We start from the raw sequence: 18,872 nt of genomic DNA, 5'->3' as shown, positions 1-18,872 counted from the left end.
ACATTCAAAACCCACCTGGACGTGATCCTGTGCAACCTGCTCTGGGTGAACCTGCTTTAGCAGGGGGTTGGACTAGCTGATCTCCAGAGGTCCCTTCCACCCCCAACCATTCTGTGATTGTGTGATATTGCCTCTTCATATAAAGAAAAAGTAAGCAAAATTAGGTAGTGTGCCCATGTCAGTGGATTAATACAAAATATAATAAAAAAGTACTGGTGTTAAACAGGATTTCTTTTCCAGTTGTGTCACCTTAGTCTATAAATATACAAATGGGGAGGGGAGGCAGTCTGTCAGCAAAATAACTGTTTTCAGTTGTGTAGTGTGTGGCTATCTTACTTCTGAAAAGAACAAGAGATTGGCATTTCTGTTGAATTTTTCTGTGTATTCACTGTTGCTTAAATTTATCTTCTCCGTAAAATAGTATACCATTTCCATTTCAGCAGGGAATGCGATGTTTTACCTGAAAGGTATTTGCAACTTTTCTGTAGGTTGAATGCTGATCAGCATTATCAGGAGATAATGATAATTTCTCTTCTTTCCCCTGGAAGATGATATGAAAGATGAGAGAGGAAGACTAGTACAAATATTAACAGCTCCACAAACTAGTCTTTTGTGCAAAGCTACATACTGACGCCCTGACCTTATGTTGGCGAGCTGCATCATTGCTGTGCTGTTCTACATCTGTGTCGTTGCTTGGTTGTTTCTTGAGTTTCCACTTGGATTTTAATTTCGCTTTTTTATTTACAAGGTTTAGTATGGCTGTAGTAAAGCCAAGACACTGAGTAAATGCTCGCTATTTCTCTTGTCTGTGGTTACAAACAAAAGGCTGTGGAAATGTGGTGGGTTTGGGTTTTTTTTAGTATACTTGAAAAATAATTCTCTGCTTGACAGTAATAACTGCTCCCATAAACTCATGTTGCTGTAGCTTGTACGTTACCAAGGTACATATATCAACAGCATGGAAAGAAAAGCAGAGGACTCTTTATTTTCTCATTACCCTTGGCAACAGTATCATCTGTGCCTTTCATTTTTGTAAACGCATTTTTCGTACTCCATAAAAGCTTATGTCTATTCCACAACTCTAAAAACCTGGGCACAAATTGAAGTGTGTGGATGTATACATTTCTGAAAACGTCAGGTTTTTATGTGTGTCATAACTTTTATAAAAAGGATGTGAACGTGACCTTTGGAGTACTTCAGATTGGCACTATCTAGTGATCTAGTGTTTAAATTCAATTTAGAAATATGTTTTCCTTATACAGTAATGTATTTTAAGTTCCTGTACAGGTTGTGTGGAATGTGTACTCCTGTTTAATCTGTTAGTAATGACATATGATCTGTTACACTCACTTTAAAAGTGTTTTGAATAGGTATGTCATATTCTTCTGTCTCTGTTCATATACTTGATATTCTTGGCTTCAGTGTTTGTATCTAAAGCAAAATAATGCTTTCACAGGTTGTATATTTTCACCTAACTTCTTCAGTATGTTGAAGTTTGTCCGCTGCTTCTACAAGTTAGCCAAACCCATTCGGTGTTATTTCACAGACATTTCATAAAGGAGGTGGGACTTACTTGATGGGGGAGGAGGGGAAAAGAAGCATTTCTTAACTTGTTCCTTTAAGTAGGCATATACTCTGGACAGAGATGTTAGACAAATGTTGCTGGTTGCTTGTATTTCAAGGTAGTTTACTTGGTACTGAAAGATGGTCTTCCAAATTCTTTTGTCATGCTTTCCCCAGCTCCTGCCAGTGGATGGACATCAAACAGTGTTAAACCACCTGGAACAACTGTCCCAAGTGAAAAACTTGCAGCAGCACCTCAGCTAAACGAGCAAGACACGTTGGTTCAGAGGGCAGAGCATATTCCAGCAGGGAAGCGGACTCCCATGTGTGCGCACTGCGATCAAGTTATTAGGTTTGTATCTATTTGCCGGGTGTAAACTTAGCTGTGTAAAAAAACTGGCTGCATGGCCAGGCCCAAAGGGTTGTGGTGAATGGAGTTAAATCCAGTTGGTGGCCGGTCACAAGTGGTGTTCCCCAGGGCTCAGTATCAGGGCCAGTCCTGTTTAATATCTTTATCAGTGATCTGGAAAAGGGGATCGAGTGGCCATCAGTAAGTTTGCGGAGGACACCAAGTTGGGTGGGAATGTTGTTCTACTTGAGAGAGGGAAGGCGCTACAGAGGGATATAAAAAGGTTGGATCGATGGGCTGAGGCCAGTTGCATGAGATTCACCAGGGAGAAGTGCCGGGTCCTGCACTTGGGTCACAACAACCCCCCACAACACTACAGGCTTGGGGAGAGTGGCTGGAAAGCTGCCTGGTGGGAAAGGACCTGGGGGTGCTGCCTGGTGGCCAGATGAACATGAGCCAGCAGTGTGCCCAGGTGGCCAAGGAGGCCAATAGAATCCTGGCTTGTATCAGAAACAGTGTGGCCATCAGGACCAGGGGAGTGATCGTCCCCCCGTACTCAGGACTGATGAGGCTGCACCTCAGATCCTGTGTTCAGTGTTGGGCCCTTCACTGCAAGAAAGACACTGAGGTGCTGGGGCATGTCCAGAGAAGGGCAATAAAGCTCATGAAGGGTCTGGAGCTCAGGTCTTGTCAGGAGTGGCTGAGGGAACTACGATTGTTTAGCCTAGAAAAAGGAGGCTGAGGGGGGACCTTATTGCTCTCTACAACTACCTCAAAGAAGACTGTAGGCAGGTGGCTGTTGGTCTCTTCTGCCAAGTAATGAGCAATAGAACAAGAGGCAATGGTCTCAAGTTGCACCAGGGGAGGTTTAGTTTGGATATTAGAAAAAATTTCTTCACCAAAAGGGTTGTCAAGCTTTGGAAGAGGTTGAGTCACCATCCCTGGAGGTATTTAAAGGATGTGTAGATGTGGTGCTGAGGTACATGGTTTAGTGGTAGGCTTGGCATACTAAGTTAATGGTTGGACTTGATGATCGTAAAGGTCTTTTTGAACCTGAATGATTCTGTGATTCTGTTCATCCTGCAGGCTCTCTGACAACGGGGCTTTGTTTTGCTTTTGTGGGTTTTGATTCCTTAGTCACCAGTGTTTTAGGGCTTAATTTCAATAATGCAGAACACTGTCTTCATGCACGTTTTTCATAATAAAACTGAGGATGGGAGTACTGGTGGAGGAAGAACATTGTGAACTGCATATAGTCACAGCCTTACAACCTGTTTTAGAGAGAACCAGAAAGCTGGATGGAGTAGAGCAAAAGTAAAACCAAAGAAAAGTAAGCAACTTAATTTTCACTTACACACCCCTTCCAATAAAACTGAGAAGATTTAGCTAGTTGGAAACCGATCAGAGAGTATAGAATTATAAAACTAACTTGTCACAAATTTTGATTTATAAACCAGAATTTCTAATTAAGAAGAAGAAAAAATAGCAGGCTCCATCTGTATAGGAAAAGCAAGGAACGGAGATTTAACAATTGCTAGGACTAGGTTAATAATAATTTCCTGCAATGTTAGATTTCAAGCTCTTTTGTGGGCTCTCTGGACTCTGGGTGTTGTAGCTAAGTGTCCTTGACACTTGTATGACATGTGTAGAAAATCAACACAAACACGAGTTTGCCAAATGAGATTAGGTTAAATTCTTCTGAGCCCCTAAGATATCCTTTCGTTATCCAGAATTTCATATGGAGGAAGAATTTGCATTGTTCCGTCAGTGATTTCTGACAGTTAGTCATTATTGTCTCATCTAGGGAACCGTAATAACTTTTCATGTCAGTGTGCAAATCATCCTGACTTTCATCTACCTTGCATTTTATTTCTTCCCTAAAATAGAGATTTCCTGGGATTATTGGAAGTGATGTACTTCTTTTAAAATGTCTTTTGTTCACCCATTAGTGTTGTTGAACTACAGAGGAAATGTAATGCATTGTAATGTTTCCTTTTTTATTCATTTATGTACCGTCTTTTCAATGAAAAAGATAGGAGAGCCTGCACCATGTTTCACCATGGTTAAAGAAAGAGACTCGAGTAGAAAACATGAGTCCTGAGAAATGAGGAGCTCTATGAACTGTATAAATTTCATTCAGTATAATAGAAAATTGGCTTTTTCACCAGGGCTTTTTGCAGCCTCTTGAGCCCTGGCTTGGATTCTGCATCAGAAGATGCAGCTAACTCAAATCACTTGATCTCTAGAGTTCAACTGAGTTGAGCTTGTTTACTTTGATTAGATTTTTGTTCTTATAGTTCACTACCAGTTCACTTAACATGGGGTTAATTTTAGAGGACTCTTTACTAACTGATCTGTGATATTTTTGAGAAGTTTTTCCTACTCCCATTGTATATGGGAAATAAAAATAAATTATCTGAATCCCCTTGAAACAATAGAAAAAACTTACATGAATTCCCAGCATAGGTGCACACCCTTTCTACTCCAGATTTTTTGCTTCACCGTAACATGAAAGATTAATATCAGAAAGGTCTACGTGCTTTTGGGATGAGATTCATCTGATTTGTTGAAAAGTTTGGCCTGCATATTCGTTTTGTCTGTCTTTAGTATTCTGATCTTTTTATTCCCTGGGCTTTGGATTTGTGTCTAGTAAATAACATGTGAACAACCATGAACTTTCCTTTTTGTTATCATTTCAGTTTAAGATTAAAGCTGAGCATAGCTAATCCAATATATGCTGCATCTTTCACGCAAGAAACTTCAGTGCCTTTTACAGTACCTGTGGTTTAGCAGGGTTCGCTGATGCTCTGTGCCATGGGGTTTCACAGCACGGTCTGCAGATTGCTTTTGAGCAGCCAACCTCTCCTCTCAGCCCTTAAAGCACTTGCTGCTACTTCGGTTCTCCCGCTTTGATCACTGTTAAAGAAAGAGATGAACTGCCGCCCTCTAAGTAGGGGAGTGTATTGGTCCACAGAGCAGCCTTTGCTGCTTAGTGGATGCGTGAGGGGAAACTGCAGAGCCCTGCTTGACAGTGCTTAAGCCATTGTCCCCCATTGTAAATGACACCTCTTCATGAATAGTAACTGATACCCACCTCTAACTTTGCAATTTGCTGGTGGTGCTTAAATCCTTATATTTCTTCATATGTTAAATGCCACCTCAATTATTAAAATCAAGCATTGTTTCATTTGAGGATGAGTTGATGTGCATTAATCAATGGCAAGTATGCCTTGTGTTCACAGCATACAGTGGATTTGAAAGATTGCAATGGTATTTTGAATGCAAGTTTTCAGCATAATTACAGTTTATGCCCTTAGTGGTAGCACTACCTGTGAAAAGGTAGGAGAAGGATCAAGTGACATTGCATTGTGCATCTGTTTTGAAGCCAAAATGCGTTGTGGAGTTGGTTACTTTACACTCAGGCATAGAATAACCATGGCTAGTTCAGCCAAAACCATTTCTTAGAGACATCTTATAACTTTTTAATATATCTTTAATTATTCATACAGTGATTGTCTGAAGATTCCATTTTTCCCAAAGCTTCATTAAGTAAGCTTCTCTTTCTGTGTCTGAAAGAACCAAAGCTGGAGGCAAACTAAATTTCCCATGATCTACTTGCTGTGCGGGTCTGACAAACTTCTGACGTTTCCTGATGAAGACTTCTGGTTCCCAGGCAGTCTTACCAAGTGCTACAGTGCAGAGTGGGTTCTTTCTTTGAAGCTCAGATGTGTTTTCCCTGGATTGCTATTGAGAACATACTCTTTGGTATGTCTGCTTGTGAATGATGATTTGGTTTTGTCGCCTTTTCTTACAGCTTAATTGGTTTTAAAGACAAAAGGAAAAAAGTACAAACGTTGTTTCCCTTCAGCATCTCCTGTACAGAAATTATATATTGTGGCATTTCCAACAGAGGAGAAAAAGGAACTTCCCAGAGTGTAGACTGCTTGGCCTACTTAGCAGATGTGGAAATTGTTTTGATCTCTTTACCACCAAATTTCAGTTCTGGCTTGCTATCTTAATAAAAGGCACATGAGAAGCTAGATTATAGGCTTACTAATGCATTATGACCATACTGATTACGTTATATTTAGCTTGTAGTAAAGGTAGTGAAATTGGGATTCTATTCCCTTTACGTTACTTGTGCTTCCAATTTGCCCATATATCATGGCTACATATAGAACCCAGATGTTTCAGGTGGCTACCAAATTTGTGTAACTGGTAATCATTTGGGCATAAGATTCTGCAAATACTGTTGTAAATACATCAGAATTCCTTGGAAAATAATAGATTACTACTGTTTGCCTCAGTCTGTGGGTTTGGTTCACATGGTCTAGGTGGTGATGCCAGAAATCTGTTCAGAAATACTTAACATGTCAAAGCAGCCCAGGCTAGAGGCACCTTCATAGCCAACTGTTGCCACTTGAATCATCCCGTATCTTTGGAGGGAAGGAACATGCTTTTTTAGCACCCCCCTTAAAAATGTTTTAGTTGACAGAGGCATAGGGTAGGGGTGGGGGTGAGGGGGCATATTGTTTTTTGTTTTTAAATGCGGAAGGAAGGATGAAGCCACCTGCAGCCACCTTCCTAGCATTTCATGCCCATCGGGTTGCATGGGCGTGCGCCCCCTTACTGAAATCAGGGCTTTAAACTCCTTTCCAAAAGAATACAGCGCATAAATACCTTTCATTACTGAAAGTTACTGTTTTGATCACAAAACTATGCAGAGACCAGGAACGCCTCCAAGCTCTGAACATCACGTTTTAGTGTATTTCACATGGCAGGTGTTTGGAATTTTTTGTGGTTTGGGTTCCCTCCTGCCGCCCCCCCCCCCCCCCCCCCCCTTTGTTCTATGTGCTTTGGGGCAGCTTTTAAGTTGCTGGTATCATTAAGCTGCAGCATCAGCTTGACATGTTTAAATTACGGCCTGATTAAAAGGAAAATTGTATTTAGAAAGTGTTCTTCTTGACACGTGTGCACAGGGAACCAGCCCTGCTAATGGAACACCTCGGAGATGTTGTGCAGGGCATGGCCACAGCTGTCTGGGGACTTTGGGAAAGAAACGGTGTAGATGCACTCTCAGGCTGTTCCCCATCCGTCTGGGTTCCTGTGTGCTGTCCTGAATGGCTAACCTCAACATGTCAGAGCTGTAAACTCTGGAGAGCTAAATGCAGCAGATGTTGTAAAAATTCCTTCGCCTCCTGTCGCTAGCATACTTGCTTTCCATTGCAGAGCTAACCAAGCCTATCGTTTCGGTGCAGATGGCCAGAAACTCAATACTACCTGGAGCTGGGAAAGCCTCTTCAGTGTCAGCCCTGTGTTAATGAATCTGTTAAATTAGCCTGTGCTGACACGGCGCGCTGAGAGCACTTTGTTGTACATAAGGGCTTGTATTGTTTGATCAGTACATAACTGAAAGGGCATTGATGTAAAAAGGTGCTTGTAGAGCGGTGGGAGGGTATCGGGTTAGGTCAGTGTTTGCACTCCTCAGGCATCCGCTGGGAGCAGGAGCTAGAGAGCTGCGCTCAGCCCTGGCTCCCTCCTTAAAGGGTTATGGGCTGCTCAATTTTCACTGCTTTCTTTCTGGTAATCAGAGGTGAATAGAAGAAACGGTTTCAGATTAAGTACGTTTGTAATCTCAGGAGTTATGAGTTACCCTAAATCTCTTTGAGGCCCTCATCTTTGACTTCTCATCCTGCTGAAAATACATAGCATCTCCAGAGGAAATGTGGGAAAGAACTGAAAATATTTACCACTTGCCCTCACTGAAGTTGCTGTCTGTCCTCTGCCTGCTTATATTCCGTTCTTAAAGTTATTATGACCCTGGAAGAAAATTTTAAATCTTTTTGTTCTCTGTTGCTTTGTTCATATGCAAATCTTATCTTACACAAAAAAGTTCTTGTAGCTTACTGGATTTCCAGAAAAATGTTTAGCAGCAGAGTGGTGATATTACTACCTTGCATGTTTTTTTGCAGTGTAGTATTAGATCAGAGAAAGGTGGTACATTAATGAAAGAACGGCATCTTTATTGGCCTCGCAGGAATGAGAGATCTGGTGAGGGAAATGAACTTGGACCGCAACATTCACCTGAAACCTAAATTCTGGAAGGTTGAGTGGTGGGACCTTGGAGTCACCTCACTGAAGTAAATGTGTTCGTTAAAGAGATTAGGATGCTGAATATGTTTTGAAGTGAATACACATACAGTGGTATATACCTGGGATTTGAGTTGCATAGTGAGAATTTTTTTGTTGACTGAGAAAAGGATAGGCTTATCTTGTCTGTTAACCTTGTTGCATTAGCCAGACAAATGCTATTAAAGCATCATTATTCTGTGTTTGCAAATGACAGAGGAGGCTCTGCATTTGGAGAATATGATCCTCTTTTAACTAGCTTTTGAAGGAAAAGGAAAAGAAAAAATAAGATGCATACTCACGTATACCCCAGGGGGGTGGGGTGGGTGGGGGGTGGTGGTGGTGGTGTGGATTATCTTGTAACAAACTTGTTTTGTAAGGACAATGACTGAATTTTTGTCTCACAAGAAGGTGATGTTATGGGCCCTTAATGGAGTCAAGTCTACTTGAATGTTTGTGCCCTTGATACAAATGAATGCTGAAAGAGACATGATCATATCATTGAGTCAAATACCTCTTTGTAATAGATGGAAATAATTTGGAACATAGGGAACATCCTCCTTCCCTTCCCTAGCAGCCACTTCAGCACTGTATTTAATGTAGTTCTAAAATAAGATGTCTGAAATACAGCGAAGTGAAGAGAGTCAGTATTTGTTGTGGTTAGGTGTGTCTGGGAGATAGTTCAATGGGAATAGATGCAGCCAACACTTAATGCTTTCTTAGACCTGCAGGTGGAAAGTGGGATGGAGCAGTATATCTTTGTGAACAGTGTAGTAATGGCACAGAGGTATCGTGGGTTAAGCCTATTAACAGCTTTTACAGGAGCCAACCCAGGAGCATTTCCTACAAAAATCTCTTCTTTCTAATCAGAGGACCCTTCTTGGTGGCTTTGGGGAAGTCATGGCATCCAGAGGAGTTTAATTGTGCTCACTGCAAAACCTCCATGGCTTACATTGGATTTGTGGAGGAGAAGGGGGCACTGTATTGTGAAGGCTGCTACGAGAAGTTCTTTGCCCCTGAGTGTTCAAAGTGCCAGAGGAAGATCCTTGGGGTAAGTGTTTGTCAGTGGGAACAACCACCACAGTGTCCAGTGCTTCTCTGTCATGAAATTTCCTTTTGTCTGGCCCAGTTTGCATTCTTCCAAACATACTCTGATGTACCTTTTCAGTTCCTATCACATACAGAATATGGTTTTCCGTCTCCTAATGTTGAGCCTTTTCAGTCTCTTTGAGCAAAGGTGCTGTAGCCTCCTTGGCTTTTCCAGGTTCAGCTCCTGTTTTCATGAAGCTGTTCTGCAGCATTGTGATTACCAGATTTTCTTGAGTGAAATGCTTTTAAGTTGGCAGCTTTTTACAGAATTGCAGGGCAGGGGTGAATGGGGAGTAAATAATTCTCCTTAGCTGAGCTGAGCACTGAGGAACATGCTTGTTGGCTAGATGTGAAGTACTGAAATATTCCCAGTGGTAATGTAGATAGAAAGACACATTATCCTACTCGGCACTAACACTGCTAATTTGAGCCCGCCAGCTGATTGTCCGCTCCGTTACTGCAGACAGCGATGTGTCTGGACTCTTGTGTAACTGGGGTCACGCAGGGCTCTGGCAGCACAATTCTCGAGTCATATTTGGCACTATAGTGTCTTCCAAAACAGCACAAAGCAGTCCTAATTTTCTGTGTGATGTCTTCTGATTAACTATTCACAGACTTGACGAGCCATCGGAGATGCTGCTTTCATTTCAGGGGACCATTGTGGGTGAGATCCTAATTAAAATGGAAAAGGTGAACAAATGAATTGTTCGATGTGTCCAACTCTGTTGAACCTTCCAAAAAAACCGAAAAGTTGCTTATGACAAATAAGATGTACCATAAACAAAGCACCTCATTAACTTTAACATCAACAGAAATGGGATGCACAACCCATGTTCAAAGTAGCAGTAGGAAACAAAGTATTCTTGAAACAAAACAAGTGTGGAGGCACGGTCACCACAATCTAGTCATCACATTAAAATAACGTGTTCGTAACACTTTTTCTAATCCCCGCAGGAAGTAATAAATGCTTTGAAACAAACTTGGCACGTTTCCTGCTTCGTGTGTGTGGCCTGTCATAACCCCATCCGCAATAATGTCTTCCACTTAGAAGATGGTGATCCCTACTGTGAGACGGGTAAGAAACAACACCACCAGAGTTTACTGTGGTTGTGCGGGGAAGCAGAGCTCAATAAGGTTGGGAAAAAATAATAATGCCTTTTTTTCAAGCTTCACTTCAGAAATGTCCCAGCACATTCCTGTAACCGATATGTCAATTCAAAGCAGCAACAAATGCTATAGATACTTTGAGTTTGCAGCAGGAGAAGTTGGTGGGAATTTCTTTTTTAGCTTCAGCAGGAGCAGGCTTCTTGTCACTGGCTTTACCTGTTAAGCCGTCAGCTGTAGGTATCAGTGATTCAGCAAAGTGTTAATTTTAGTGTGATTTTCTACTTGTCCTTAAAATATTTTGGAGTTAATGTAAATCTGCTTGTTTACTAAACAAGCAAATGCCAGTGGAGTAATGTATTTTACTCTGAATAGCCTTATTCACAGCCTGGGGGGACTTCCAAGAGTAAGCAGTCTGCCCAGAAAGTTTTTTGCAGGATCAGGGATAACATCTGTTGAACATAAGCTTGGGATAAAAAACCAGGCTGTCGGGGAAAAATACAGTGATATGATTATAGCACTTGAAAGCCTGATGAACAATATTACATGAAAGATAAGGCTTAGAAGTTCAGAGGGATTCTGGTTCGGTTTTTAGTACTTCCAGCTAATCGTATCTTTTTTATTAATATGTACAGATTTTATTTGTGTTGGTTTCCTAGTTTCCTTAGAATGTACCCTTGTGGGCTAGGAAAGAAATAGGTAGTATTTGTAAAATATTTTCCACAAAATGGAAAAGAAACAAAATAGTATCAATAATTGTTTTCACACTCATGCTGTTTACATCTGTGTTAGAACTGTCAGTCAGACCTTTTCTGTGTTTTTCCTTCTACCACAAGAGGCATTGTAGTTAAACTAGAGACGGAAGTGGACTCACCAGGAAAAGATTTAGCACGAAATCCTAGTGACCTGTTTGGAGTTAAGATTTCCTTCTGGGTTGATGCCACAGTTGTTCGCAGCTATGGAGAGCACTAGGTACTGAAGGGATAAGGAAAGCGTGTAAAATTAATCCAAAATTTCTCTGTCTGAGTGGCTTTAATGAGGCATTGGCAGATATGAAAGGATGCAGTAGGTTATTGCTAACTCAGTGACAGGAGTAGGGTAACCTGTTGCCCCTATCGAAATCATGGAGCAGCAGAGGAAACAGATATATGAGCAGCATCCTCCAGGGTGACAGCATGGTGAAATTTCATCCTGAAGCAATCTGAAGCCCCTAATTGTGGAGCCATTTGATGATTCAAAAATAGTACTGGAGGAATCGATAACTCCCCTTGGGGTGGAAAGCTCATGACCGGGTTTGTTCTGGTAAACTGAATTCTTGTTCCTGCCACCAAATGACTCATATGTTATGCAGTGCATTGATTTGTGCTACTGTTGACTCCCGTGCACAGCTGCATGCTTTTCTGTACTGTGAGCAGGAAACACTGGGATAAAACGTCAAGAATATTACGCTTCTCATAAAGTTTATATCTGAGATAGAAAGTTGCTAGCACAAGTTAATGTAGACACATCCTGTGAGGTGTTATTGGCAGTGATACATTGTAATGGCTCTGGCTCTCTAAGTAGATGTTAATTTGAGATATATTCATTCTTCAAAGACTTTCAGTCCAGCTGGAGTTAAGATTATATGACTAATTTAAAAGAAATAAGGAGTAAATGTCATTGCCAACTTTCCTTCTTCCTAGTGCAAAGGAGGCTTCTAATTTTAAATCTATATTTGAAGTTATAACTGCATCAGCTATTAGTATTAAGGGGGTTTAATCTGCAGAATGTTCTGGGTTTGTATGGTGATGCTAAAATTAAATTAAAAGTGCAGTTACCTACAATTTTGAACTTCTTTTAAGTGCAGAGTCAGTAACCTAGTTTTGGAAAGGCTGTATGCAAGAAGCATTCTGCCTTGGAAGCCTTCTTTGGTATTGCAATTCAAGCATGTAAAAGAAAGCTGATGCCCTTCATTCTGCCTTATCTATTGGGCTTTCTTTAGCAGGAAAGCCAATAAACTTAGCAACACAAACCACAAGCCAAATTACAAAAGGCTTTAACTGCTGGCACTGGGAAAATATCAGTAAAAGATGCTGTATGAACACAAATGCAAAGAGCTGAAGCAGTAGGGTCATGAGACTGTGTCCTTCAGGGGTTTTGCACAGATGGGTTCTGCCATTTGACATTTTTATTGTCTGTCTTCTGCTTAAACACTTGCAAATTCATCCTAGTAGAGTGGATTAATGAAGGCGATAGGTGAAGCTGTTTCTTGCCCCTGGCAGCCATCAAGGGCTTTGCTTTTCCAGGGCACTTGTGTTCCCCATCCTGCTGACCTGCCTCCTGTGATGATTTTTTGAAGTCATCATATGAAACACTGTCTTACTAAACCAAAACAGGACTTTTCTCTTGGGCTTGACATGTGTGAGAAGTGTCTCTTGACTCTGCTGCAGTAAGCACTAGAGCTTCAGCAGATCTGCATAATCTAGTAGAGAAACAAAATCTCCTTGAACCCCACTTGCCACTCCTTATAAGTCTACTTGAAAACAATCCCTGGCATCTAATTCCCCGATCAGAGGCAGAGTGTTACCATTAAGGGTGGGTGGAGTGCAAAGCTTCATTATGGTTGTCACTCTGTCTGTAGTCCATCTTATGAAGATGTGATGTTGCATGACGCTACGGATTTGCCATAGTAGGTGTCCTGATCCCAAATTCCCTTCTGTTATACTACTAATGCTCTTCACTTCTGTGCAGGAAAAAAAGATTTCATTCTTAGAATGGGGTGTTTGGGAGTTGAAATAAGTGGAAAAGACCAGACAGCTTGGGCTGAAATTTGGGTATGCACAGGTGGGCAGCAGAGGGCTGTGCTGACTTGTAGTCCCTGAGATGGCTCTGTGCACAGAGAAGCGAGTGTCATGCACCAAAACTGTGAGGATGGGGGTGGGTGTCAGTGCATCCCACCCAACTTTATATATGCATTTTATCCTGCTAGTCTGCCCTGCTCTCTCTTTTTCAAGCTCTGCAGTAAGCAGGGGGGTGGTGGTGGATATGAGTGGGTCAGTGCCCTTCTTTTTGGTTCAAGCTTTCTGAGACTGCTGGAAAAACGTTTCTCTGCTGACTCTACGGGAGCCTCCAAAGGCACCAAGTCAATACAGCGCCTAAAAAAGGTGCAAATACCCATCAGTGATTCCAGTCACTAAGAACCATCCTGACACCCTACCGATTACTTTTTGTTAAATGCAATAAATATATTGCATAAAGCCTCTGTTTTGTTAGAGGTTTGTTTTTTTTTTTTGGTTGGTTGTGGGTTGTTTGTTTTGTTTTGGTTTTTTTTTTTTTGGGGGGGGGGGGCGTTGTGTGTATAGTTTTTGTTCTTTTTTTCTTTTTTAAGAGCTATGTAATAAACAGCAGTGACTAGGAAACTATTCTGACTTGATCCAAATTGCTCGAGTCTGTTTAGGACAGAAGCCTAATGATTGCATGATTTTGTGTAGTGCAGTCTGGGGCAAATATTGTGCCAGGATGTAGGTAGGAGTGTGTTACTCGCTGAGGAGGTCTGTTGTGTGAACAGCTAGGGTATGCTTTCAAGGTAGAGCTGGAGAGAATATAAGGAGCACACAGAGCCCGCACGGGTGCTCTGCAAGGAGTGCATTTCCCCCCTGAGCACACTATTGATCTCAAGGAAATGAAACACCAGGAAGATGGAAGCGTCGCTCACTTGAAAGGACAAAGAAGGGGATGAGAACTGAATTAGCAAGGAAAGGAGGGCATCCTGGTTTTTCAGTCTAGGAGCTCTTTATTCAGTGCACCCAGTATTATAAAACTCAACAAGGGCAAACCCACTGTCATTGAAAGAAAAGCACAAAGGTTTCAAAGGGTCACTCTCCCTTTTCTGCATATGCTTCATCTTTAAAATCTGTTTGCATTTGTTTGCAGATTACTATGCCCTCTTCGGTACTATGTGCCACGGCTGTGAATTCCCCATTGAAGCTGGAGACAGGTTTCTTGAAGCTCTGGGCCACACTTGGCATGACACTTGCTTTGTATGCTCAGTAAGTAAAGCTAGTCTACATTTTCAGCAAACCCGTGGCAGCAGTTCTTGTGCTAACCTGACTGTTAGAGGAGTTAACAGCTGTAACCTCTTTCAATCCTCTGAGCCCAAACAAAAAGCACTTTCCCAGTTATTTAGAAGGTGTGTTGCTATTGTGAGCCTTTGGCACTGGTCCAGAGGACTTGGCCTGGATTGTACCCATGTGTCCTGGCATTTAACCCTTGACATTTACTTCCTCGAGCAAGCACTGGAAGTCATACAGGAGCTGTCTGTGTTTCTAAAGTAGCAAGAGTGCTTTTGACATGAAGACACTATAGCCAAGGTATCATCTGCTAATATTGTATGACAAAAAAACCCAACCCAAAACCAAATAAACCCCAATCCTAATGATTGGATATCTTTCTTAAAATGCTGAACCTAACTCTGCTCCCAATTAAGGACCTGTTAACTTAAAGAAAGGAAGGTTATGCTTGCATCCACCATTAGTATTACATCAAAAAGAGTATGCCCAAGAAAAAGGTAATATTTCTTATTCTTTGAATGTATTTGTGCATAGAACAATGCCATGGTTTGGCATTCTGAATAATGTATGGGTGTCGTTCATCCACCTGAATTGAGTGATCTTTTCTTTTTTTATCCCATTTCAGGTGTGTAGCGACAGTTTGGAGGGTCAGACTTTCTTCTCCAAGAAGGACAGGCCACTGTGCAAGAAACACGCTCACTCTATCAACATCTGATGCTTGGAGCTTATCTTGTGTAACAAATGTACTGAGCAGAAAGAAAGGTTAAAATGTCCATGTTCAATAATTGGTTATTTATATATGATTTTCTAGAATGGAAGAGAAATGTGGAAATGTGGGGAAGGGCTTGCACACTAATTTTTAGAGTGTTTATTAGTTAGAGTTTTGCTTCATAAAAAGATAAAAATCAGGAATTGCACCTAAGCCAAACTATTAGAGTGCTTTTACCTCTACACTTGACAGATTACTGTATTGGTTTCATGATTTTAACACCACATTTATATCTGCTTCGGTATTAAAACCTGAACATCTATAACAATAAATACCTGATATTAGAAGTCTTGGTCTTGCTGTTCTTCAACAAATAAAAGGAGATTGGCTTCAGCAATCCACATCGCTTTATGGCGCTGATGTTTTTTAAAGTGTGTCTGGAAGTATTGCAGTTAAACCCCATTAAAAGGAACTCAAAGCAAAGATAAGGTTACATGGAGTATATAGTTCAGCAATTGATGTTTTTATCTGCTACTCATACACATGAAGCCTCCTCCACCATTACATGTACCTGTGCCTTTGCAGTTAAACCTCTGATGGGTGTGCAGAGGACAGACGTTTTTATAAAGCAGTTACATGTGGTGGTGGTGGCTATGCTGGTGAACAACAGGAGTTTAGAAGGTGCCACTTAGAAGAAAAAACAAATGTGATACTCATACTCTTCCTTAACTCATGTACTACGAGAGCACTAGCCAAAAAAAACCACAACCCGCTACTCAAGGTGTGTTTGACAGGATGGAAATGTTAGATCAGATCTTAAAAATAAGGGAGCGGGGAATTACACTCTTATGTTTGCAGCTCAGGTTTTAGATAGTTTTAAGTGCCTTGGAAAGGGGAAATTGCACTCGATCTGCAGGTAACAGTGTTTCATTTCCAGAATGTGAGACTGGTGTTAAATGAGGAAAACTGCTGAAGTGCAACTGAGGACATTGTTTTTCTCTCAGTACATTCTTTACCATGTAGCTCATGAATATGTATATTGGTGGTGTGCCAGGTAGTGTACCAAAAACTAACTTGCTCAGCTGTTACGATTTTTATTAGTTTAGCGTTTATTTCTCTCTTTTCCTCCAGATGTAGGGAATATATTGTTAAATAACATAATACGAGTTAGGCAGCTCCGTATCTCTCAGTTCTTGCAAGGGAGCAGAGAGACAATGCTGTCGTTGTGCATTTACTGCGAGCCAGGAGACGTAGTCAATTCTGTGGCTTGATAGGAATTTCGCCTCCGTACAGAGAGTCACTGCAAGACCTGTGCACCAGCTAAGTCCCACTTAACTTCGAATTAGGGCTTAAGTGGTATGGAGCAATTGTAGGCAGATGGGGGAGAGGTAGTGACCCTCTGCACGGGGTGAATTTTGCCCTAGCAGGGTTGCACAAGAGAGAAGGGGCCCCTCTCAGGGCCAGATCAGGCTCCTGAGGGAAACTGAGTTTACGTGCTACTTAATTCAACTGGGATGTCAGAGATGAATTGTTAGTCTTTAGTGTTCTTTCCAGTAGGCACGAAAAGTAACCATTTACTGGTTTTGTTGTGTGGTTTGTTTGGGCTTGGGTTTTGGTGGTTTTTTTTTTTTTTTTTTTTTTGGTTCTTTGAACTGACACAAAGGACAGGTTTATCCATAAAACTGTGGAGCAAATAACGAAAAATTGCCATGATTGAGTAAAGCAATTGTAACAAGGAACATCAACAAAAAAGGGGGAAAGGAAATCAAAATTGCTGTACTGAAATATGAAAAGATACTTGGCTTTCTTACTAATTCAGCAAGACAGGTTCACATTGTGGGGCTGTTTCGCTTTATTTCCTGAAGTTGTTTTTTCTTCAATACTGCCACGTTTGTTTTTCAACTTCTGATGGTACAGAAGAAATAGCATAAAGCTGTTTAAAATGTTTACACTGTTGTAGATGTACCCTTTTGTGAGTTTGGCTGAAAATCAGAAGGCTAGAAGCAGACTGGATGAGATACGGTAATGTGTCAGCCAGGTTGCTTTTGAATTTCGGTAGAATGTGGAGAAGTGAGACCTAGAGACTAGGTTGCAGTGGAGCTATATTGCACATGCATGAGGAAAGAGGATGGGAATGCACAGGATAGGGTGTTCAGTAATTTCTTCAAGGCAAACCCTGTTATTTTGAAGTAGGATAGGAACATCTCGGTTTGTCATTGTCCTTAAAATCAAAATCAATTTTGTTTAGTTTAATAATTTTAATTGGAATTGTATTATTCCTTAATCCATATGCTCTAGGGTTTGAAATTTTGCAGTTGTTAATGGATTTCAGGACATGAGTACAAAAGCCTGAAAGACTCCAATAGTACTGCTTCATTTAGCTGCTTCGCCTTTTAATTTCTACTTTTATCTATTTGTTTAAAATTTAAAAGAAAGCATAGAGTCACTGATACATAATATTTAATGGCTCTACAAAATTACATAAATCAACTAAAAAGAACATAATTTTTATCATTATTTTAATAAGTGAGATTTTAGTAGAGCACTTTATAATAATGCCATATATCTCACTGAATATTTATTACCTTTTTTGTTTAGGACTATTTCGTACTGGTATCTTTGTATTTTGTTTTCTTTGTAAGCCTTCATATTTACCTCTAGAATCTTTTGGGGTGTCTATGTGTTTATATATACTTCTCTACACATGCACACATACGCATGTACATTGAGAGACGTATGCATATATGCACATATACATACATATATTTGACTGCAGACTTAGCATAGCAAAAATCAGCACTGTTCCATCATCATTTGGGGATTTTCTGAGATTCCCAATTACTTTTCATATAACACATGTATAGCATTCATGTTTTGAGGGAATGTTAGAAAGTCAGGAGAGACATGTTAGTAACCTAACTACTGTAGGTTTTTGCATGTATGTTCAGTCAGTAGTTATTTTTCCTCCAAAACTGCCTGTAAGAGAATTGGGTTTAACTGTTTGAAGGTAGAAGGTCTTTATTAGTGACTAGTTGAATCATGATGACAGTTTCAGTATATTGTAACTAAATAATTCAGAATGATGTGTAAATATAAATGCTTAATATAACAATGCAATAAACTTAAAAGCAAAAGATGAGCTGTGGTTCGGTGTGTGTTGGTCTGTTCAGCTGTGTACCTGTTTCATCATGGAGTTATTTGCATCATCTAGCCATGTGAGTGGCTTTGCAAACGAAAGTAAGAAGGGGAACTACATCAATTTGCAGATTACTTGTTTGAATTTCCTTTCCTTTTATTTTTCCATTGTTTTATACTAAACAACCAGCTCTTAAGTCCTGATGATTTTCCTGCTTGTGTCTAATAGTCTTTGGCATCAAATTTTGGCTGTTCACGCTTGCTAATTTAATTATAATTAAAAAAACAAACTCACCCACACAAAACCCCAAACTCTCTAGCTGTCCTCCATTGTTTTGTTACACATTATTTTTTCCTGAATTACAGTCAGTAAAAGAAAGCCATGATTGTAAACATGAATAGATATCACTTGTGTTGCTTGTTTTTCAGTTTTTTTTGGGTGAAATGGATGTTTGCTTTACAGAAAAGAACCCAGGAGTTCTGGTGGACACCAAGTTGACCATGAGCCAGTGATGTCCCCTTTGTGACAAGTAAGACCACCAGCCTCTTGGGGTCCGTTAGGTGTAGCATTGCCAGCAGATTGCGAGAGGTGATTCTTCTATGTTCAGTGTTGGTGTGAGACATCTGGAGTGCTGGGTCCGGTGCTGAACTCTCCAGTATAAGAGAGACATTCTGCAGTGAAGAGCTAGGAAGGTGATTAAGGGCTTGGAGCATTTATCATACAAGGAGAGGCTGAGAGAGCTGG

General features: G+C 40.7%; 1 protein-coding gene across 6 annotated transcripts in view; it reads left to right on the top strand.

Annotated features, from left to right (window-relative positions):
* Positions 1 to 18,131, top strand: part of PDLIM5 (PDZ and LIM domain 5) — a 132,997-nt gene extending 114,866 nt beyond the window's left edge. For all 6 annotated transcript variants that reach the window (XM_055722273.1, XM_055722198.1, XM_055721915.1 and 3 more), the window contains 5 exons: positions 1,741 to 1,915; positions 8,912 to 9,092; positions 10,085 to 10,205; positions 14,147 to 14,262; positions 14,909 to 18,131. In XM_055722273.1, coding sequence (XP_055578248.1) covers positions 1,741 to 1,915; positions 8,912 to 9,092; positions 10,085 to 10,205; positions 14,147 to 14,262; positions 14,909 to 14,998 — 683 coding nt within the window. In that variant the 3' untranslated portion in view covers positions 14,999 to 18,131. The remainder of the gene's footprint in view (positions 1 to 1,740; positions 1,916 to 8,911; positions 9,093 to 10,084; positions 10,206 to 14,146; positions 14,263 to 14,908) is intronic.
* Positions 18,132 to 18,872: the final 741 nt, after the last annotated feature.

This window comes from Falco cherrug, chromosome 1, assembly GCF_023634085.1.
Source record: "Falco cherrug isolate bFalChe1 chromosome 1, bFalChe1.pri, whole genome shotgun sequence".
Lineage (NCBI taxonomy): Eukaryota > Metazoa > Chordata > Aves > Falconiformes > Falconidae > Falco > Falco cherrug.
The sequence above is the reverse complement of the archived record's forward strand: the minus strand, read 5'-3'. Positions and strand labels throughout refer to the sequence as shown.